General features: G+C 53.7%; 9 protein-coding genes across 9 annotated transcripts; 6 read left to right on the forward strand and 3 right to left on the reverse strand.

The window, feature by feature from the left end:
- Positions 1–1161: 1161 nt before the first annotated feature.
- J4E92_001514 (uncharacterized protein) lies at positions 1162–1722 on the reverse strand (the record flags this gene model as incomplete). The annotated part of the gene is made up of 3 exons (XM_051492925.1): positions 1162–1488; positions 1537–1620; positions 1687–1722. 3 exons carry the CDS (start codon positions 1720–1722, stop codon positions 1162–1164), a joined length of 447 nt encoding a protein of 148 aa, XP_051356156.1.
- Positions 1723–3063: 1341 nt separating this feature from the next.
- J4E92_001515 (uncharacterized protein) lies at positions 3064–3902 on the forward strand (the record flags this gene model as incomplete). Its single annotated transcript, XM_051492926.1, has 5 exons — positions 3064–3382; positions 3441–3458; positions 3515–3625; positions 3674–3792; positions 3846–3902. 5 exons carry the CDS (start codon positions 3064–3066, stop codon positions 3900–3902), a joined length of 624 nt encoding a protein of 207 aa, XP_051356157.1.
- Positions 3903–4881: 979 nt separating this feature from the next.
- On the forward strand, positions 4882–6912 carry KEX1 (Cell death protease; the record flags this gene model as incomplete). The annotated part of the gene is made up of 3 exons (XM_051492927.1): positions 4882–5048; positions 5107–5467; positions 5515–6912. 3 exons carry the CDS (start codon positions 4882–4884, stop codon positions 6910–6912), a joined length of 1926 nt encoding a protein of 641 aa, XP_051356158.1.
- Positions 6913–7331: 419 nt separating this feature from the next.
- J4E92_001517 (uncharacterized protein) lies at positions 7332–9311 on the forward strand (the record flags this gene model as incomplete). The annotated part of the gene is made up of 4 exons (XM_051492928.1): positions 7332–7339; positions 7414–7672; positions 7720–7803; positions 7851–9311. 4 exons carry the CDS (start codon positions 7332–7334, stop codon positions 9309–9311), a joined length of 1812 nt encoding a protein of 603 aa, XP_051356159.1.
- Positions 9312–10138: 827 nt separating this feature from the next.
- On the reverse strand, positions 10139–11101 carry J4E92_001518 (uncharacterized protein; the record flags this gene model as incomplete). Its single annotated transcript, XM_051492929.1, has 4 exons — positions 10139–10423; positions 10487–10659; positions 10739–11051; positions 11099–11101. The coding sequence occupies 4 exons, from the start codon at positions 11099–11101 to the stop codon at positions 10139–10141; spliced, it is 774 nt and encodes a 257-aa protein (XP_051356160.1).
- Positions 11102–11494: 393 nt separating this feature from the next.
- J4E92_001519 (uncharacterized protein) lies at positions 11495–12174 on the forward strand (the record flags this gene model as incomplete). Its single annotated transcript, XM_051492930.1, has 2 exons — positions 11495–11848; positions 11908–12174. The coding sequence occupies 2 exons, from the start codon at positions 11495–11497 to the stop codon at positions 12172–12174; spliced, it is 621 nt and encodes a 206-aa protein (XP_051356161.1).
- Positions 12175–13334: 1160 nt separating this feature from the next.
- GLE2 (RNA export factor gle2) lies at positions 13335–14529 on the forward strand (the record flags this gene model as incomplete). The annotated part of the gene is made up of 3 exons (XM_051492931.1): positions 13335–13592; positions 13644–14113; positions 14166–14529. 3 exons carry the CDS (start codon positions 13335–13337, stop codon positions 14527–14529), a joined length of 1092 nt encoding a protein of 363 aa, XP_051356162.1.
- A 1735-nt stretch (positions 14530–16264) lies between these two features.
- Positions 16265–17314, forward strand: J4E92_001521 (uncharacterized protein; the record flags this gene model as incomplete). The annotated part of the gene is made up of 1 exon (XM_051492932.1): positions 16265–17314. The coding sequence occupies one exon, from the start codon at positions 16265–16267 to the stop codon at positions 17312–17314; it is 1050 nt and encodes a 349-aa protein (XP_051356163.1).
- A 182-nt stretch (positions 17315–17496) lies between these two features.
- J4E92_001522 (uncharacterized protein) lies at positions 17497–19400 on the reverse strand (the record flags this gene model as incomplete). The annotated part of the gene is made up of 2 exons (XM_051492933.1): positions 17497–19323; positions 19392–19400. The coding sequence occupies 2 exons, from the start codon at positions 19398–19400 to the stop codon at positions 17497–17499; spliced, it is 1836 nt and encodes a 611-aa protein (XP_051356164.1).
- Positions 19401–21902: the final 2502 nt, after the last annotated feature.

Raw genomic sequence — 21902 nt, forward strand, 5'->3', positions numbered from 1 at the left:
CGGCTAGATCCCTGAGATCTGTTCTTCGGACGAGGCCGAGGCCGGGGTGGTATGAGGTGAATGCGTACTCTCTTGACAGTACGTTCATGCCTTCTTTCAAAATTTGTGTGCACGTCATCAACCAGATCGGCAGACCCTTTTTTCGGGGTTGTGATATCGCGTTGTTTTTGTGCACGATTGTCTTGGGGATCGCGAAGAAGGATGTGATGCGAAGGCTGTTTTTGAGTGAGGCTTCGATTGTGAGCGAGTTATATGAGAAGGTGTAGATGAAGTTGCGTAGTTCGGCGGGCAGATTGAAGAAGAGACATGGTGTTGGTGAGGTGCTTGAAGAGGTGTGGGCAGTATGTAGTGCCGTGTTTGTAGTTTTGTTTAGCATGCTCAGGAATTGTCCTCAATGCGGGCCAGGATAGGCGCGATCTGGTAGTAGTTTGGCTGCTGAAGGACGCGGCTGCTGTGGGACAGCGGCTTGTGATTAATCTTGGAAGCAAGGAGGTTTAAGTAGAAACAGTACGTCGGGGCTTTGAAGAAGAAGCTTGTGGGATGCTGAGAAGCTTTCGTTGTAGGTGCGCATGCTGAGATATCTTGATGGGTCAGGCATCAGCGGGTCACGTGGTCCGATATCCACTAGCGCATCCTTCCATGGGACACGCGCAAGCCATCACCATGCAACTAAACAGCCAAAACTGAGTTTTCCAGTAATCATATTGCTACGATAATCTTCTACTCAAACAAGCATACACGCTCGCGGCCGTGAAAGATCCGAGTCTGGCAACCTTGCAAGAGCACCCGGAACACGCTCCGGTCTCTGCAAAACCCACCTATCCCCTATCAAACATACTACACAAAGAAGTGAAGAACGTGCCTGTGCTCCCCGACTTCATATGCAAAGGGAAAAAAATGTTTAGCCATAAGGCGTTTGTGGGTGCCGATGCAAAAAGGTGCTCGGCCGGCCATGTGATGGAAAAGCTCGCTTCATCCGGGAACGCCGCATCCGACTCCGTAAATGACGATGAGAACCGGGTTCAGGCCGTTCGAAAAAGGGTGGGTGCGTATGTATACATTTTGGGCACCCGTCATCCAAGGTTGCGCCAAGTGAGTGCAGCAAAAGGAAGGCAAAGGGGGAGCGCGCAGAAGTGCTAGCGACAAACGGGTGCATGCCGTCTATGCCTTGACTGCGCCGCCCTCCTCGACGTTCTCGTTGTTCTCAAAGTCTGACGCGGAGGTCTCGCGGTTCAGGCTTGTCTCGCGGTGCAGGAAGGTGTGTTCCTTGACGGGGCTGCCTGCCAACTCGCCTTGACCGTTGGCGGTGACGCTGTCTCTGTGGCCGTTGCCATTGCCGTTGCCGTTCTGGCCGGTGGGCGTGGGCGGGGCGATGTGTGGGATCTTTTCGGGGTTGGGGTGCTCGCGGCCGACTTGGGTGACGCCGACGTCACCAGCTTTGCCGGCCTTGGAGAGGGCGTAGTCGCCGCTGTCGAAGTACTTGCGCTCCTGTGGCCGTTGTTAGCAGGGCTCTGAATGTTTCGCAGGCTCTCGTACCTTCAGCTTGTTCTGGAGCAAGTCCTTCTTGTTGGGCAGCTTGCCGTAGAGACGGAAGAGCTTGGCCTCCTGCTCCGACATTTTCTAAATCGCGGTTAGCTAGACATATTCCTAAAGGGTGCGCATGGCTTCTGTGCGGCTATGACGTACGCTGACATCGACCTTGTTCTGCTGGTGCGGGTTCATGGTTGCGGTGGTGGTGATTGTGGTGTTGCGGATCGCAAGTGACGTTCGTCAGAGGGGCAGCTGCTCGCGAAAGGTGCAGAGTGTCTGGCGTGTGGATTCTTTGTTGTAATGTCGACACAGAAAAGGGTCAAGGGTCGCAATTTGTTTAAAAGTTGCTGTCGTTGGCTCGCGCTGACCACTTTGGGCGAGTACCGTTACCCGTTATGTGACAGGGACAGGGTGAATAGATGTGATTGATCCGGCTTCCAGCGCTGACGATTGGGTGCCGACAAAGCTCGGGCGTGTGTCTTTGCTGCTGCCTGACAACACAACAACGTCGACGTGTTATGACTCGCTTGGCTTGTGGTTCTGGTGCTGTTGAAGCGACGATGTTTGGGTGGGAGTGGGAGGAGTGCCCCTCTATCCAGCTCGACTATGCGATAAGCCTGGATCGCCCGAGGTTCCAGCTGCTCGGAATGCTGCACGAGGTCAATCGAGCAACAAGACAAAAAACAAAAGTGGTGATGCTGAGAGTTGCAGAAGGTCGAGTGCACTTAGTAGGAACAGGATGTATAGAACAGTTGCGGTGATGTAATAGACTTGGGCGTTGCTGTCTCTTCAATTGCTTCGCTCGAGGTTGTCACTCAGAGAGGGGCAGATGCAGCACATATGTAGGCGACGAGTGGGCCGACGTGAACAATCCCCAAAACGTGGCTTACTTAACGGATGAATTGACGCAACTCGCACAAAGACACCAAGGCAAAGCAGCCGTTTCCGCGAAAAGTGTAACCGGCCCTTACGCGCGTTGGTCGGATGCACGCTGGACGCTGGATTGCCGTAGACCTTACTAGACGCGGCACCTTTACAACGTCACGCGTGCACACCATTGGCCTCTGAACCCACCATGATCGCCAGGGCCCAGCTCGAAAGAGCTTGCCGTGTCGGTGTTTTGTGCCATTGGAGTTTGGGCGCGGCGACGTCACATGGAACACTGCTTGGACTGAATCACGATGCACTTTTTTTATCTTGCAACTACGACAGGATGCTTCCCCGCTTACCACGATAGACGGTTACTTGAGTGTGATAGGCTGCTTCGATGCGCTAGTCCTAGACTTTATCAAACCCTGAAGGTCAGCCATGCTCCCCACCACCACCTACTTTGATTAGCGAGAGCTACTGCAGGGCTTCAAGGTTCTCACCATCGATCCAGAACACAAGAAGCAAGACACGACATCGAGCCTGAGAACATCTTACAGAGCCCCGCCTGTTGAGTAATTCGCTTAACCACTGCAGTAAACTATCACGCCAAAAAATACACAAGACCGGGAGCGCATCCCACCTCCAATCACAGAGATCCTGAATATGGCTGGCACCGGCAAGACCTTTGTGGTGGAACATCTGGACCCTGAGCTCGAGGAATGGTCATCTCTTGAGTACTCCAGTATCGCGGCGGAGTCACATGCATCCGGCGCGCAGTTCTTGCTGTCTTCAGTGCCGGCTTCGTTGAAGCTACCAGCCAACCTACAGGGCGCTAAGGGACTCAATGTCGAGACAAGAGGTATTGAAGAAATCTATGCCGACAAGAAAGACAAGGTGTGCCTGCTGGATCCTGCCGCAGCCAAAGACTTGAGCCCGGAAGATGGCGAGACTTTCGACATTTTCTTGTTCGGCGGTATACTTGGTAAGCATCCGCTCTCATCCAGAGAAGAAATGTGATGGAAGAGCTGATTCTTGATTAGGAGACGACCCGCCACGAGGTGTGTAATCTGTCACCATTGTTCCAAATGTGCACAGTTGACTGACGTACTTATAGACCGTACTTCGGAGCTGCGCAAGAAAGGATATCAAGGACGTCGCCTGGGACCAGTACAGATGACTACTGACACAGCAGTACGTGTCACGAGGATTTGCGTGCAAGACAAGGGTATGCCAAACAATTCAGACGCTGATGCATGTTGCTGACGAGGCGCAGTACTCGTCGACAAGATCCCGTACATCGACCATCCTGATCTCAAGATCAACAAGAACGAGAGCACGCAAATGCCGTTCCGCTACGTCAAGGACGACAACGGGGAACCTATCATGCCCAAGGTAAGCGTATCCCGTCGCCATGCCTCAGTACGCGATATTGATCGGATGCACAGGGAATGCGTGAGCTGATCGTCAAAGACTCAGCCAAGAGCCTGAACGATCTCTTCTGAACACGGGCTGCTTTGCATCTCAGGCGCGTATCTTCGCGTACCAACAGCACGGAAGATGAGCATGCGCCACTGTGGCACACAGTCATCAACGATGATTGACATGTACCGCTTGCGGGAATTCCAAAAAAGCATTTCGAGGATTAGAAAGGGGTCCGCGGTGTAGTACTAGGCGGGACTCTAGCTCTCTGTCGGGGCATCGACCAGACGGACCGAATCGGATGCTGTGGTGCTCTAGAACGTCTTTCACGTTGGCGTGGAATGACGGCATAACGAGTCGGTGCTAGAGGGAATGTAGTCTACGTAGTCCAAAGAGTTATTGTCAGCCCGGCGAACCTTGGGATGTGAGATTGACAACTGCATGCGAACATCGGCGGCTAGGGACGCGTGTACGTTTTATTTGGGGTTCGCATTCGGAAGATTTGCGGCCTGAGGACGGAGCTGACACATGTGTGAAGCATGAGTGAACGCTCCATCGTGTCAGATGCTGGGGCGCGATGCGCGTTCTCGAGACGCGGAGATGGCAGTAGCCGGAATGGGCGCTGTGGCGTGTGATTGGCCGTGGGACGAAGCTTGGACGGTACCCCAAAGATGTACCTCAACAGGCATCTCGATATAATATTGACATCAGTTAAGTTTCTTCGCTCGTTCTCGACTGTTGAATGAACAAGACCATTCGTTGAAATTGCCATTCCCCTTGTGGATCGCTCGCGTGTCTTGCGTCTCACGATCTACATTGACAGACCCCTGTTCTGGATCCCAACTCGGACTCGTCAGCCGCCGCCGCAGTAGCCACCTAAGCTGTACTCTGGAGTCCGATCTTCTCGCACCTCAGCGCCTATACCCTACACTGTGCCAGGCTGCGCATTCACCTATCACTACTCTGTCTGCACTCGCTGTGCCCTATTTCCCTTCACTTCCCATGATATAGCGACTGCGCACCGCAACCTCCGCGGCCTCAACTCCCAAACGCGGCCTCACCATGGCCTCCTCACATTTTCCGCTGCGATGGCGGACAGCGCTCCTGGGTGGCCTCCTGGCGACGGTATCATGGCTACCGAGCATAATGGCGCAGGAGAAGACGCAGGCCGACTACTTCATACAAGACCTGCCCGGTGCGCCGAAGCCGTTGCTTAAGATGCACGCAGGGTAAGCAGACTGGGAGAGGCATGCGCGCACATATGACAGTACTAACTTCATCAAACAGACACATCGAAGTCGATGCAGAGAACAACGGCAACCTCTTCTTCTGGCACTACGAGAACCGCCACATCGCAGACAAACAGCGCACTGTACTATGGCTGAACGGCGGGCCAGGCTGCTCCTCGATGGACGGCGCCATGATGGAAGTCGGCCCATACAGAGTGCGCGAAGGCGGCAATCTCGAATACAACAACGGTTCATGGGACGAGTTCGCAAACCTGCTCTTCGTGGACCAGCCCGTCGGCACTGGCTTCAGCTATGTCAACACAAACAGCTACCTCACGGAACTGGACCAAATGGCCGACCACATGATTATCTTCTTGGAGAAGTGGTTTGCGCTATTTCCCGAATACGAGCATGACGATGTGAGTGGCTTGACTAAGTGGACCCGCGGGATACTGACATATGGTAGTTCTACATTGCCGGTGAATCTTACGCAGGACAACACATTCCCTACATCGCTCGCGCTATTCTCAAACGAAACAAAGAAAACCTCTCCAAAACACCATGGGCGCTCAAGGGTCTCATGATCGGAAACGGATGGATATCACCAGTCGATCAGTATCTCGCCTACATACCCTTTGCCTACCAGAATGGACTCATGCGGGCCGACACCGATTCGGCGAGACGCGTCGAAGAGCAACAGAGGATATGTGTCAAAAAGCTCGAAGAAGGCGGCATGAACACCGTCGACACGAGCGAGTGTGAGCAAATCATGGTCAGGATTCTGGAAGAGACCAAGAACAAGAAAGCCGACACGATGAACCAGTGTCTCAACATGTACGACATCCGTCTCCGTGACGACTCGTCTTGTGGAATGAACTGGCCCCCGGATCTTGCGCAGGTCACTCCCTACCTCCGCCGCCCAGATGTCATTCAGGCTCTCCACATCAACCCCGACAAGAAGACCGGCTGGCAGGAGTGCAACGGGGCTGTTTCTGGCCATTTCCGTGCCAGGAAGAGCGAGCCTGCTGTCAAGTTTCTACCCGAACTCATCGAGCAGGTTCCAACTCTCCTTTTCTCTGGTGACAAGGACTTCATTTGCAACCACGTTGGCACAGAGGCCATGATTGGCAACATGAAGTGGAACGGCGGAAAGGGGTTCGAAGCATCCCCTGGTGTACAGAACGCCAAGCAGGACTGGATGTTCGAAGGCGAAGCCGCTGGAACATGGCAGGAGGCGCGTAACCTCACATATGTTGTCTTCTACAACTCCAGCCACATGGTTCCTTTCGATTACCCCAGACGCACTCGGGACATGCTCGATCGCTTCATGGGCGTGAACATTGAGGCTATCGGTGGTGCTCCTGCCGACAGCCTCATCGATGGCGAGAAGGGTCCGTTGACCAGCGTTGGCGACCACCCCAACTCGACGCAAGCCGAAGAAGACAAAACCAAGGAGCTCAAGGCCGCAGAGTGGAAGGCCTACGCTCGCTCCGGCCAGGTCGCGCTCGTCGTTGTCGTCATCGTCGCCTGCCTCTGCGGCTTCTTGTGGTGGCGCAGCAGGCGCACAACCAGCGAATACAAGGGCACCGACAATGACGAAGGACGCGAGTCTCTTCTCACCGGTATGGGCCTCGACAACTTCCGGAGGAAAGAACGCAGGCAGGATCTTGAGGCCGCGGACTTTGATGAGAGGGAGCTCGATGATCTCGATGATGTGCCAAAGAAGCCGGGCAATGGCTATGCGAGCGTGGGCACGGAGAAGGGGCGAGAGTCGCACAATGACTCTACGTTCTCTTTGGGCGTTGATAGTGACGATGAGGAAGCTAGCTCGAGCGATCGGGGCAGGAGAAAGGAAGCTTCGTGATAGATTGGGATGTTTGTAACGGCGCTTCACAAATATACTAGGACAGGATTATAGCATTGCAGGCGTATTAGGTGCCGAAATTACATGACTTTGCCTTGCCAGCATATACTTGGTATATGATGGTTGGATCATGGTGACGCGCATACCCAATTACTGGCCCTTCTCACGTGGACTTCCATATACTCAGTATATGGAGGCCTCCATTTACTTGGGTATGTGGAGACTTCAGGCGGCTGAAGCCTGGTTGAGGTTTGCAGTGCTGCACTCGGGTGTGGGTCTGGTCGATGCTGCCTTGAGAGCACGTGAGTGCGGGACTAGCGCGACCGCGTTCCTGCCGTCCCAAGGCGCGTCATCTTCAGTCACGACGCCTCGACTTCAGCAAAGCGGCGACCCATGCGCACCACATCGTAACAACAACAATGCCTGCGTACGTACAGAATTTATACGCGTTCCTCACGCACCGTTTCCCGACATCAACAAAGTCCGCTAACAACGACACAGGCCAGGCGACCAATACAACGGCGGCAACGTCAAGAACCCCTTCGAAGAACGCGTCGTAAACGGCTTCACAGCAAAGGAAATTGCGACATTACAGAGTCGGCTGAATAAACAACTCGGTCCGGAATACATATCGCAACGGCCGGGTAATGGCGGTGGTAAGGTGGCGTACCTGGAGGGGAACAAGGCGATAGCGCTTGCGAACGAAGTCTTTGGGTTCAATGGCTGGTCAAGCTCGCTGGGGCAGGTGCAGATTGATTACGTATGTTTTGGTCTATCTGAGAGGCAAATGCATACTGACAAAGAGAGGTCGACGAGCATCAAAACGGCAAGGTCAGCTTGGGTCTCTCAATAGTAGTGAGGATCACGCTGAAGGATGGCACATATCACGAGGTAATGAGGTTGCTCTTTGCATCTCACCCTTGCTAATACCGCGTTAGGACATTGGCTACGGCTCAATAGAGAACGGCAAAGGCAAAGCAGCATCATTCGAAAAGGCCAAGAAAGAGGCGGCAACAGATGGCTTGAAGCGCTCGTTACGCACGTTCGGCAATGTCCTCGGCAATTGCTTATACGACAAGGAGTACCTCAAGAAGGTCCAGGTTATGAAGGTCAAACCCATCAAATTCCAGGAGGACAACCTCTACCGACATAACGATTTCAAACCGCCACCCCAACCTGAGGAGCAAGCTGTGGTCAAGCAGGAGCCGCACAAGACACCGGTTCGACCCAACCAGGTCCTTCGCACGCGTACAGATCACCTGAACAACGAGTCGTTCGGGGCTGATTTTGACGACGATGCGGACGAGAACTTGTTCGATGGAGTTGATGTCTCAGAGGGCCATGGCGACGAGTTCTCCTTGTCAGAGACATTGTCCGCTCCGGAGACGGCAGCGCCGCGCGCTATCCAGCCAGCGAAACCAAATGGTATATCGTCTGGTCGCACCTCACCTGTTCGCAACACAGGACCCCCTCGCCAGCCCAACGGCAGACCTCCACAAGCCGGACGTGGCCAACCTGGTGTGCAACAACCGCAACAAAACCAGGCACCCGGTAGACCTGCCCCTCACATGCAGAACGGAAGACAGCCACAAACTCCCGCTCAACAGCAGCCTCGACCGGTGCAGAATGGCGGTCGCATGGCCCCACCAGCAATAGACAACGGTGCTGCCTCGAGACCCGTAGCACAGCAGCCCCAGAACCAACAAGCCGCTCCTAACAACCAACCTCTCCGACCAACCCCACCCCAAGCACAACAACCACCAAACCAAGCACGACCAGTACCACAAGCCCAAGATACGACCACACCTGCTCAAAACGCACCTCCGCCCAACCACCGACCCCCCGTAGGCTTCGTAACCTCCCGCGCCGCCGAGCTCCTTCAAGCCTCAGACTCCGCCTCCCTAACCAACCTCCCATCCTTCAACCCCAACGCCGACTCTCCCATACCGAAAGAAAAACGCACCCCAGGTGTCGACCACGGGGCCAGCAAACCTATCAAACGCGACGCCGTCGGCGCACCGCCCGCTCCTCAACCACCACCCCATCGACCAGGCGTCACATCAAACGGCTCCTTCAACCGCCCCAACGTTGTAAACCCACACATGCAAGCTGATCGCCGCATTGGCATGCCCGGCGGGCCAAACTACGCCATGAGTCCTAGTGCAAATCGTGGCCAGTACAAGCCGCCTACATTCAACGGTGCGGGGCCTGGTAATGGCAACCCTGCTGGTGGTGCTGGTGGCCCTGGGGGTGTCAAGCGGGAAAGAGCCGCGTTGCAGGATGTTAGCAATGTGGGTGTTAATGGGAATGGGGGCGTGGGGAGTGAAGGGCCGGATGCTAAGAAACAGAGGGTTGATGCGCCGGCTGGTGTTGAGAATGGCGGTGTTGCTAGTACGTGAGGTACCAGTGGCTATCAAGTGGCTTCTATCATACTGCTGCGTTAGTGGGCAGGGCGTTATTCTGGTGGCAAAGGAAGGGTGTCTTGGCGTTATGAAAAGGGTGGTGAGACGGTACTGTTTTAGCGGGGATATGTCTTTCGGGGTTATCATTTCTTTCGAAGTGGGTAGTGTAAATGAGCGTTTCTGTCGCGAAAAGAGTAGAGGAATCTGATACATTGATACCAACCATTGTCAGAACATCGTAGTTTAAAGTTGCTGCTTCTCGGGCTTCGTTGGGAATGCACCGATATAGATGTGATTTGACTCTGCGTAGAATGATCGCATATTAGAGACGAGTTTGAGAGTCATTGACTTCATTAAGCTCGATGGTACTATCACACACTTCTCCATGCTCAGCTGCCAGCTATCCTGAACGGTCTTTGTCGACGCCCCTTGCATAGAACACGCTTTATCTGCATTTCGTCGTCCCTCAGACTCGGGTGGCAAAGCACTCATATCCCCTCTCTTCAACGCCTGTCGGTATCGAGCCTTTTCCGCTCAACCAGCAGCTTCACGGTAAAAGCTAATCGAGTTATTCCCGCCCGCCAACGCGAACATCTCACTCTTGCCCGGCGCTTTCGGTAACCATTTTGCGCTCCACAGCGGTTTATCGCCATGAGAATGCGTGGCTACACAGGACCGCGTTTCTATGCGCCAGACTTTTGCTTTGGAGTCGTGGGATCTACTCATGTAGTTGTGTTAGCGAGATGTCTTCCAAACGTTTGAATCCGGGATGATAGAATTGTGTTTGGTTGTTGGGATGGGGATGGGATGGGTATGGGGATGACTTACCCACTCAGCAGATACTCGCCTGTATCACTCCAGTCCAGACTCAACACCCACCCGCCATGCCCAGTGAAGTTTGCGACTTGCTCCCCAGATGTGACGTCGTAGAGGGCGATGATACGTGCGTCACCGCCTGCTGCTAGTAGTTTCGACGCGGGAGAGAAGGATACGGCGCGAACTGGGTGGACGAGGCCGGAGAGGGAGTGTGCGAGGCGCCCGGTTTCGTTGTTGAAGACGTAGATGGAGCCATTTTCGTGGCCGGACGCTGTGTACGTGCCATTGCGGGACTGTGAGTGGGTAGGTTAGTAGGGTTTGACGGTGTGGGATGGGAGGAAGGGTGGAAGACGTACCAAGTCTACAGATAGACCGAAGCTACCTTTTGTTTCGTACTCGCGTATCCGGGGCATACCGTCATCTTTGTTGAGGCTCCAGACGTTGATCTTGCCGTTGATGCTGGTGCTGGCTAGGTACTGGCCATCTGCACTCAGCGCAATGGCCCATATCTCACCGGGCTTGTTCTGGTCTGCAGTACTTGTCAGCTCCTTCCTCCTTCAACAACACCACTTCCTGCGATCCCAAAGAAAGCACGGAGGCGTACCCACCAACAATCTCCCCGTCCTCACTCCACAAGCCATCCTCATCTTGACTCCATATCTTGACTTTGCCTTCGAAGCCTGCGCTCGCGGCCCGTCGTGCCTTCTCTTCCCGTGCGGTTACTAGGTGGTGTATGCCTAGTGGATGCGCCTTGTCGAGTGTTTGTATTACGGGGAATTCGGCTTGTGTGGTGTCGTAGACGTTGATGCTGCTTGAGCCCGAGGCGGAGATGAGTTGGGTGCTGGTTGGCGCTACGGCGAAGATGTCGCTTGCTTTGGGATGCGCCGAGTCGACTGTGTGGAGGGTGAGGTATTGTTTCGACTGGGGGCTGTTAGAATGGTGTTGGGGGTAATACAGAAGGTGCGTACCATATTGACGTATCTGCAGCTCCGACGACCTGTATTCTGGGCGCGGTTATCGTGGCATGCGCGGAGTTTGGAGCTGAGAGCTAAATTCCAGCTCGATGTCGTCAGTACGGGCAACACGAGAACGCGACCATCCCACTTGAGCCCCACCAAACACCAACGAGGACCCCTAGCTTGACCGCCAATCACACCCCGCCGCGCCCGACAGCTCCCCATCCACGACTAGGCATGCCATTGACTCTCTCGCGATTCTCCAGAGCACTGTTGAAAGAGTCACAAAGCGGCAGCCTAAAGCTACCCTCCCATCTACGCCTGACTCACCCTCCGTTGCCATTCCTTCACACGAAACCCACGTTCACAACACTCCCCCCCCGCACCTTCACCACCCACCCCTCCAACATGGCGCCCACCGATCCCGTCCCCGCCTCCAAAGACGCCCTGTCCGCCAACCAACCCATCGTCATCTCCGGGCCCTCTGGCGCAGGCAAATCCACCATCCTAAAGCGCCTCTTCGACGAGTTCCCCGGCAAATTCGGCTTCAGCATATCGCACACTACGCGCGGGCCCCGGGGAGAGGAGCAAGATGGCAAGGAATACTACTTCGTAACCAAAGAAGAGTTTTTGGATTTGGTAGAGAAGAAGGGGTTCGTGGAGCATGCGCAGTTTGGTGGAAATCACTATGGTACGAGTGTCAAGGCTGTGAACGACATTGCCGAGAAGGGACAGATTTGTATTTTGGATATTGAGATGGAGGTAAGTCTTTGCCCACTGTTTAGTACAAAGCGCATCTTTGCTGACAGTGTTGATTGCAGGGCGTTAAGCAAGTCGCGAATCACCCTACGTTCCCTCGCCCGAGGTTCTTGTTCTTGCAGCCGCCGTCTATGGAGATTCTGGAGAAGCGGTTGAGGAGTCGCGCGACAGATAAAGAGGAGGCTATCTTGAAGAGACTCAATCAGGCGAAGGTCGAGATGGAGTTTGCGCATAGTGGACAGGCGCCGCATGACAAGATTGTGATTAACGACGATCTGGACAAGGCGTACAAGGAGGTCAAGGAGTTTGTTGTTGGTAGCGAGGCATGAAGACCAGCGAGAGAATGAGAATTTCAGATGATACCACAGGAACGAGTCAAGAATGCGAAGAGATGCAAAAGGTGTTATGATACGATTCTTTTTTTCAAATTATGACTATCTAAGCCATAAGGTTCATCAGATACCGTCGTAGAAAATTCAGCAAAGGCCGTGATACCACTTTGGGATTACACAGCCTCAGAGCTTGACTCTATTTCCATTTGTCTCATCATATGAACCGTGTATGGCTGGATGAATCTGGCTTGTTCGACCAAGCGCGTAGTAGCCCATCAACTCCAACCGTTGTCAGAGAGTGTCTACCCTCAGATCCGAAAAGTGTGTGGGTGAATGAACGTTCCTCGCCTCAAGAATAAGCCCCATTGAGTTACCATCCGTGACACCTTGTTTGACCAAAGCGCAGGAAGGCAATCGCATAACCATAAACTGGACGAGAAGACCCTCCATACCTGGCGCTTCCCGGTGTCTCCCTCCTCCTCCCAGTATTGTAGCGAACCTCAGCACGTGAGCAAGGTAGCCAACGGACTCATATCATCATCCAGATGTCAGCCCCTCCACCCACGGCCTCGGAAAGCCAACCAAAAGGGAGTGCGAACGGGTAAAGAGACGCGGAAAGAGTCGTAGTCGGTAGTGGAAGCCGCGGCTTCTATGGCGGTTCGTTGCTGAAAGTGCGATCGCGAAAGATCGTTGTCCGGGGACTTTCTCCCAAAGCGCGAGACGAGACACCCGTGCGGGCGCTCTGTGCGTAAGCTTCGTTGCGATTCTTCGAGCGAGGAACGTTGGAGGAAGAGAGAGGTGGGTGACGGAAACTTTTTAAGATGGGGCGGAGGCCGGGGGCCGAGCTAGGCGCGCTAGGCAGAAGCGGACTGGCGCCTGCAAGGGTGCCTGGAGAGCTTTGGTGCATCGCCTGTTTCTTTGCTGAGCGCGTCGTCGGTGAAGAACATAAAGTCATCCGGTCTGCTGCGCGCGTAGCAATCCTATTCACTGCTGCCGGTCTCGAAACATCCCCACGTGACTGGAAAGTTCCATACGAGCGCGTACGAATTACTTTCTCGTCTAAGCTTGGGATCAACACCGCAACCTCGCGCAAAGCTTCGCAACAACCAACACCCGCACTTCGAACGCGCCCAGATACAGGGACGCAATCATAAGAGATGGCTCTTTTCGGTCAGGCCGCACCGGCCGCATCTGCCAGCTCCACCACCGGCGACACCAGCAAAGACGTCGAAGTCCCGGCCGGCCAACTGCCCAGCGACAGCATATCTGACCTCCAATTCTCGCCAACGAACGACTTCCTCGCCGTGGGCAGCTGGGACAAGAAGGTCTACATCTATGAGGTCAACGGCAATGGCGCGCAAGGAAAGTGGATATTCGAATGCCAGGGTCATGTTCTGGGTCTCGGATGGTCAAAGGTACGTTTAGCAACATGTTTGGCAGTCATGTCCGAATACTAACATAGGCAGGATGGCACTCGTATAGCAGCCGGCGACTCAACAGGCATGCTCAACATTGTCGACTTCCGCACTGCCCCCGCCAGCGGCACCGTCCCTGCGCAACAAGCCAAGGCCCACGAGAACGGCATCAAGTGCGTCCGCTGGTTCCAGACCGGCGGCAAGGACTACGTCGCGACTGGTTCCTGGGACAAGACCGTCAAGTTCTGGGACCTCCAGGGTGCCGAGCCCGTCGGTACTCTGACGTGCCAGGAGCGCGTCTACAGCATGGACATCAAGGATCAATTGCTCGTCATCGCAACCGCCGAGCGCCACATCCACATGGTCAACCTCTCGAACCCCACAACCATCTACAAGACCATCACCAGTCCCCTTAAGTGGCAGACAAGGGCCGTGAGCTGCTTTACAGATGCGACTGGCTTCGCCGTGGGCTCCATCGAAGGACGATGCGCCATTCAATATGTCGAAGACAAGGACACCAGGTAAGCATTCCCACGTCTACATATTTCACCACACCATCTAACTCATACCCAGCCTCAACTTCTCCTTCAAGTGCCACCGCCAGCAAGACCCCGCCAACCGCGACATCGCAAAGGTCCACTCCGTAAACGCCATCTCCTTCCACCCCCAACACGGCACCTTCTCCACCGCCGGTTCCGACGGCACCTTCCACTTCTGGGACAAGGACGCCAAGCACCGTCTCAAGGGCTACCCCGAAGTCGGCGGCAGCATCGTCGCGACGGGCTTCAGCAAGGACGGAAACATTTTCGCCTACGCCGTCAGCTACGACTGGAGCAAGGGCTACGGTGGCAACACGCAAAACTACCCCATCAAGATCAAACTTCACCCCATTTTGGGAGACGAGTGCAAGCCCAGGCCTGGAAGTAAGAAGAGGTAATCCCTGAGTAACTCGGGGATTTCCTTTTTTCTTTCCTGTTTGATTTGTTGGCACTTTTGCTGACAAGCCGTGTCTGAAGAAGCGGAGATGAGAGCGGAGACGACAGCGGAGACGAGAGAGAAGGCGAAAGCGGCAGGCATCGAAGCTTTGTTGGCTGCGAGTCTGCCGCCCGGAAAGCGACCGAGTCGTGCATTTCGAGGTCTATAAGAACGGTGCGTGCGTACTTGGTTTTGTACAGATCGACATTGCTCGGCCGCACGCTACGTACTCTCTGTGCTCGATCAAACGATATCACGGTGTTTGATGTTTTTTCTTGGTTTCCTGCATTAGCGTTCAAGGGACTGGCGTATAGAGAGATATAGTATCATGGGCTGTGGAGGCTCCAGAGTAGGATAGGCAGGAAAATGTAATCTTGTTACTGTAAGGCCTTTTCGTTGACTGTAATTGCAGGGTGCGTGGGCATGTTGTGCTAGTGCCGTCTTCTAGAGTGCAGTTGTATTGACTATGTGGGTAAAACATCAAGGCTCCGAGCAGAAACAAAAGTTACTGATACTCAATGCGCATGATTGATCACATCAGCTGCTTGACAGCAAACCCGGTCCCCCATGTATATATAAACTCTTCAATTTTCCCTCCATCCTGCCTCCAAGCAGTCAACTACCCACTCACCCACTCACCCACTCACCCACTCACCCACTCACCCACTCACCCCTCCCCCTTCTCTCCCATCTTCTCACATTGCCACCGCCATGCTAACAAACCACCCAGTCACCCGGCCAAGCATCTCACAGCTCCACCTTTCGCCCCGCCCCGCCCCCCTCGCTCGTCTACACCATTCCCTTGTTTCCATGTTTTCGCGCTTCCCTGCGCGTCGGGACGCAGACACACTCTATATCTCCCGGATGTCCAAAGTACCAGTACCAGCGATTTTCCTTACAACCATCCACCTGCCCCCTTGCGTGGGGCCCTCTAGATTGGGGGACAGACAAGCATACCACCCGCACAAGGAGACTTGCAACCTAGCCTTCAGAGAGGGGAATTTGTTGCTTGTCAGATATGTGTGGATCGGCCTACCAATCTATTGTGTTTTGTTTTGCCACTGGTTTTGCGCGACTTTGTTTGGGGGGAAGGGGGCCGATGGCACGGGGTAGGAGGTAGGAGGTAAGTGGACTTTCTCGTTCGTGATGGGGAATGGGTGAGTGAGTGGGTACGTCGGAGGTTTCGGGGAACCTATGAATAAAAGGGTTGGAGATGGGGCGTGAGAAAAGGCTGGAACGAGGTATGTTGTTCTGCTTTGGGATTTGAGAACTTTGACCGTGAACAGGAATGCGCCGTCGTCATTTTAGAGTGGAAGAAACGAGATGGGGAGCTGTGGGAGGGAGTGTCAAAAAAGAGGCTGTGGAGACAACTTTCTGAGCTGGTGATGGTAGGGCGCATGATGAGAATGAGAATAGACTGGGAACATGAGATATCTTAATCCAGCTTCGTTGCTTCAATAAAAGGGCAGAATGCACAATGCGGCATGATCAGATTGTAGTTACGCCCTTCATATTCCAAATGTAGATGTCGTGACTTCATCGCAACCACGGTACGCAACTTCCACGCCCAACATCAGCAATGCACACCTGCCATATAAGGTTCGTCTACACGACGCTCTCATTACCTCAAATCATCTACAACTTCCCCTCCACATCCCACTCCGCTTCCCAGATTCCAACGCACAACACCTCCCAAAATGCACCTCCGCAAAATCCCCTACTCCCTCGTCTTAACCGACACCGCCGCCATAGCCGCCAACACCGACTCCTCTAACCCATCATCCCGCTCCCAACGCTTCAGCACCGCCCACCACCACCTCTCAGAAATAATCCCCGTCGTCCCCTCAAACCCACATTTCACGCACGAAACACCACCCTGGACACCCTACGGCTACACACTCTGGCACCCCTTAATCGCCTCCTCCCAAAACCTGTCCGAATACCACGAAATACTCCTCCCTAGTTTCCTCTACGAAGACCTACTACGCTGCCACAGCGCGTGGGTATCGACATCCCGCATCCCCACCTCCCTCCTCAACGACGTCGTCGAAACACTGCTCTGCACTAAATCAGGCAAGAAACTCGCTGGTCTCTTAGATGGAAAGCGGCAATGGTTCATCCGCCTTGATCAGATGTCGCCCAAAGACTCGCTCATGGGAGGCAAGCTTCCTAGCTCGACCTGCGAAGACGTCATCACAAAGATCTGTTCTAGTATGCGCGCGTACGGCTGTCTGACACGCGAGTTTGAAGACGCGAGGAAGGACGGGAGGGAGATGGAGATTAAACTCGTGTTGAATCCGTGGGATGAGGGTATGGATGCCGGAAAGGAGTTTCGTGTGTTCGTTCCGCCGCCGGCTGCGAAGACCGGACGAGAGGTAACCACGGCGGAGTTTGAGATTAGTGCGATCAGTCAATATAGGTGGCCGATGGGGTTTGAAGCGCCGTGGGGGTTCAACTTGGAGCGAACTGTTGAGCTGGTTGATGTGGGGGCGAAGAAGGTGTTGGAGGATATTGTGACGTACGCAGAGAAAGAGTTGAGTGAGGAGATCACGGGATTGCTGCTGAGGTATGGGTTTAGTTATGATGTTGCGCTACAGCAAGATGGGAGTGTGCAGTTGGTGGAGATCAATCCTTTTGGCGCGCTGTCCGGGTGTGGAGCTTGTTTGTTCAATTGGGTTTTGGATGGAAAGGTGCTGTATGGGTTGGAGGAGCCGGAGTTCACTGTGACGGTGGAGGAAGAAGGATAGGTGGCTGTTTGTGTGTCTTTGTGCATTTTGCACTATGTACTGGATCTTTGCGATCTGCGGATGCTGGCGGTTGACCTAACGTCCAAAGAGACTTCTAGTCTGTCGGCATCTTCTCGGAAACGGCTGTCGCTTTTGAGCTATAGTGCTATGGTCAAATCTTAGGCCCGTCATCAGAAGGCCCATCAATCTGCCCGTGCATTTTCCTCATTACCCGCTCTTGCGTTTCTCCGCGCCTCATCGCTCCTGAGAAGCTCTCCAAGCGTCTTGAAGTTAACCGGCTTCGTCATGAAGTGATCAATCCCCGAACTCCATGCCTCCAACTTGGCACTCGAAGATGCTAAGCCAGTAAGTGCGACGATGGAACATCGTGGCAGATTGTTACTCCGCTCGTATTCACGAATCGCACGTGTAGCGCTCATACCGTCCATGACCGGCATAGACATATCCATCAATATAACGTCATATTTGCGCGCACCTTCCTGGTACTTATGCAGTGCTTCTTGTCCGTTCGACGCTTGTTCGAATGGAAGGCCGTGTTTCTTCATGAACGCGACGAGCAGTCGTCGGTTCAGCATGTTGTCGTCGACGATGAGGGTGTGCGATATCACAGGATCCTCTTCCTGAGGCGACGTAACCGAATGCTGCACACTTGTGGATCCAGCGGTAGAAGGAGCGACTGCTTCAGGTGACGTCAAGCTGAGAGACTCCATGGAATTCTGCATCGACTTGGTTGGTGTAGAGGGGTGTGATTGTTGTCGAGGCTGTGGCAGTGGACTAGAGACTCCGGCAGGTTGTAGGTTTTCGGCGGGATGTTCAAAACGATCCAGGCATCGGTTGAGAACCCATGCGAGCTTGTAAGGTCCACACGGTTGCGTGATGATCTCAACTACCGACTCACGATTGGTAACGCGGACATCGGAGCGCAAAGTCGCTGCTTCGAGTGCATCCATCCCCACAAAGATGGTCACTGGGGCGCGCTGGCCGTTGGGCCTCCGTTTCCGGATCGTGGCGAGGTAGTCAAAGGACAACTCCGGGCAGATGACCATGTCGGCGTCATGACCTTCCCACTCGTGCGTCTTCACCACTTCCATCTTAAGATGTGTCTCCAAGGTATAAACCAGTGCGTTGGTGAAGCGTAACAGACCTTCGTCCGTTTTGGAGACCGTGGTGTCTTCGGTTGGTTTTTCTATCTTCTTGCGAAGGATGCATATTCTCCGACCTTCTAACCTTGGTAGATAAGACAGAAACTGCGCTCGTTCAGTCGTCATCGCACCGGGTATTTCTGGTTTGTTAAGGGCAAGTTTGACAATGAGTTTAGTGCCGGTTTTTGGGTCACTGCTAACTTCAACCTTGCCGCCGTTCGTGTCGATTATCTGACGCACGATACTCATGCCCAGGCCTGTACCCGGGGCGTGAGGATTCTCCTGGGAGAATGGCTGGAAGAGGCGGTTCGCGAGAAAACTAGAACTCATGCCCGAGCCAGTGTCCGTAATGGTGAGTGTGATCGCTGCAGGCGCATCGGCATTTTCAGCTAGCTTGTTGGATCTCAAGGAAACATGAATGTACCCCGTTTCAGTATACTTGACAGCGTTACCAAACAAGTTCATCACGATTCTTCTCCACGATCCAATCGGAAATGAAAAGACCCAATCATCATCGTAAGCCAAATCGAAAACGACAAAACGTGCTCTGCGCGGAGGGAACGAGATTGCGTGTTCATCTGTAGGCGATATAGGTGCTTCCATGAGCTTGGAGGTGGCTGGAATGTATGATGACCCAGAGAACACTGCTTCTACGACCTCTTCGGTTGCGATTCCAAGATCAAATGCGGAAACCTTTCTTCGCCGGCTCTTCACTGGCTTGGAAGATAGCCGTATTGTATTCTCGTTTTTCAGTTTCTTCGAGGAAACTATCTTCATTTCTTCGCTGATTTTGGCGTAGTCCATGACGTGGTTGATGGTATCAAGGAGCGTCGTACCGCAAGCGTGCAAAGAGTTCATCATACTCGTCTGGAATGAGTCCAACGGCGTGTCTTTGATGAACTCTAGTGTACCAAGTATTCCGTGCAAGGGCGAACGTAACTCATGTGAAATGGACGAGATGAATGTCGATTTGGCCTGTGATAATCTCTCAGCTCTTGCAAAATCGTTAGCTTAAGCGCTTACTTACCTGATCCAAGGCCGCGGCATCTAGTCGTGAGAGCTCTCTCATGATCGAGTGACTGAAAATCTTGAAATATGCCATGTCCACAGATGCGGACAGTAGCCTGTATGGATCATTACTCCAGCACAGACAGCCGGCAAACCATCTAGCCCTTTCAAAGTCCCAAAAGGGAATAAAAGCGATACTGCGTGCTTTGGGAAACATCGCCTGGATAGCAGCCGATCCCCGCTGCGGTCGGTCGTTGGTCTTGCGTTTCGATGGCGGGGCAGGCGTCAGATGTTCAGCAACCTTAGGGCTCGAAATCGATTCCTCGCTCGAGGATAAGGAACAGCCTTCAGCGTTGAAGGTAAAGATCTTGCCATGTGGATATTCGTGAAATAAGCGGGAAAGGTCAGGCTCCAGCAAAGTCCCGTATTCCGACTCCTTGTCGCTCGGCGTTGCTACTCCAAGTAGCTGACACATTTTGGAACTTGACGAAGAAGTGCCGCGGGCATAACCTTCGGTACTGTTGGAGCTTGCCTCATCGCTTGAAGATCTAGATCGATACGACTCGGAGGGGGCATCAGTATCGCTTCTTGAGGCGCTGTTGCCGCGCCGCTGCCCCGCGCTTGCCGCAACGCTCGCATCTAGGATCAGCACTCCGTCAAGATCGCTTGAGCTCATCAACACATTTGCAGCACGCGAGAACATCGACTTCGAGTCAGTGGGTAGAATAGAGTCCTCTAGATTTATTGCATCGAGTCAGTGCGTATCTCATGTGAAGCTTGGAGAGATAGTCCTTACGAAGTGTACCGATCGACCGATGTCTATTGGATCTGGCACGACTCGTCTTGGCCATTGCTGATGGGGATTGAACAGAAGTAGTCTGCTTCGTTTCGACTTTATCTCGCGTATCCTTCGCTCCGTCCATATCCGTTTTGGACGCCGCGGAAGAGTAATCTGACGGTGTCTGAACGACTGCTGTCAAATCGTGCCGAACGTCTCCGTCGAAAGGAGACAGAACAGATGCGCCTTCTGCGAAGGAGACAAGCCCCCGAGTGAACCTTTCTCCTCGCCTGTACTGATCTCTGATCGTATATGTGTTCAGATAGCTCATGACCGTAGAACCAAGGTCCCTTAACAAAGAAAGTTCTTCTTCGGAAAGACCGTCTCGAACCTTGTTGTCGAAGATGCATAGCGATCCGACTATTGCGCCGTTGGGAGACATCAACGCGACGCTGGCGTAGAAGCGCATATCAGAATTCCCTTGGACATCGTCTCGAAAGCATGTCCCCTTATTCTTCGTGAGGTCGTTGATGATAAAGACTGGGTTCTCATTTCGGTTCAGTTCCAGGACCTTTTCACATATGCCCCAGCTCCGCGGGATGCTTACGTTCCCAAGCCAACAGCTGTTTGGAGCGTCCCCTGGTGCTTCTGGCCGCAACGGTAAGTCACAAGTCGCCTCCGCAAGTATGTGTTGTCGTTCATCGTCGAGGAGCGATATCATGGACCGCTGGGCCCCCATCCGGATAGCTGTAAGTTGACACAAGGCTGTCAGAGTCGAATCTGGGGATAAGCGGGGTACATGGTTTTCCAGATTGTCGACATGAGGAATATTGCGAAACGCCGCGCCGTAGAGGAGCAGCACATCGCGCTCTCTTCTCATCCCATAGCGGTCCGTTTTGGTCTCATCGCGGCTGTCCAAATGTTGACCCATGATGCGTAGTACGAGCGACTAAATCACGAAAGGTCGGAGGCGTCCACTAGCTTTCTCAGGCTCCATGCTTCGCCGTTGCAACAGTAGAGAGAAACAGTAAATACTTGCATTCAACAAACATCAGACATCGTGAGGTATGAAGTGAAAGTTTGCATATCGCCACGCGAGACGAGCCGACTCAACACAGGCGGCCATAGGACTTGCGGGTCGGCAGGGAGCTAGCGTAGCTTTTCGCACCTGAGTGCGCTAATGCACTCTGGTACCTTCTCACTGGCCACCTGCGTGTTCCGCATTCCCATTGCATCTAGATTTGCCCTAGGGCATCTAGAAGTGTGTATGGACAATCTGCAATCTCGGTCCCTCAAAGTGCACTCCAATGACAGGCGAGATCGGCCTCTAACGAGGGCTAATCTCACTCGGCTGCAGATGTGGCGAATCTGGCGAATCTACAGCGTGCTAGCTGTGGCTATTTGTAACGTAAGCGGCTGGCATATGCAGATACGCACTTGTGCGCGATGTAAGACTTTCAGACAACGATTTGCGGATGGAAGGCTGATGATGGAAGAGTGCTGGGCGGAGGGCAGGACAACGGCAACGTCAAATGACGAAGCTATTTCGGCGTCTCGATGTTAGCGCCTTGGCAAAGTCATCCGCGAGGTCGCGGGCTGCAACTTGCGTTCGCTACCCAGCAGAACTTGCGACTGCAGCACCTGAGAGACCAACGACATT

The sequence above is a fragment of the Alternaria infectoria genome, assembly GCF_024043175.1.
Source record: "Alternaria infectoria strain BMP 0036 chromosome Unknown scaffold_2, whole genome shotgun sequence".
NCBI lineage: Eukaryota > Fungi > Ascomycota > Dothideomycetes > Pleosporales > Pleosporaceae > Alternaria > Alternaria infectoria.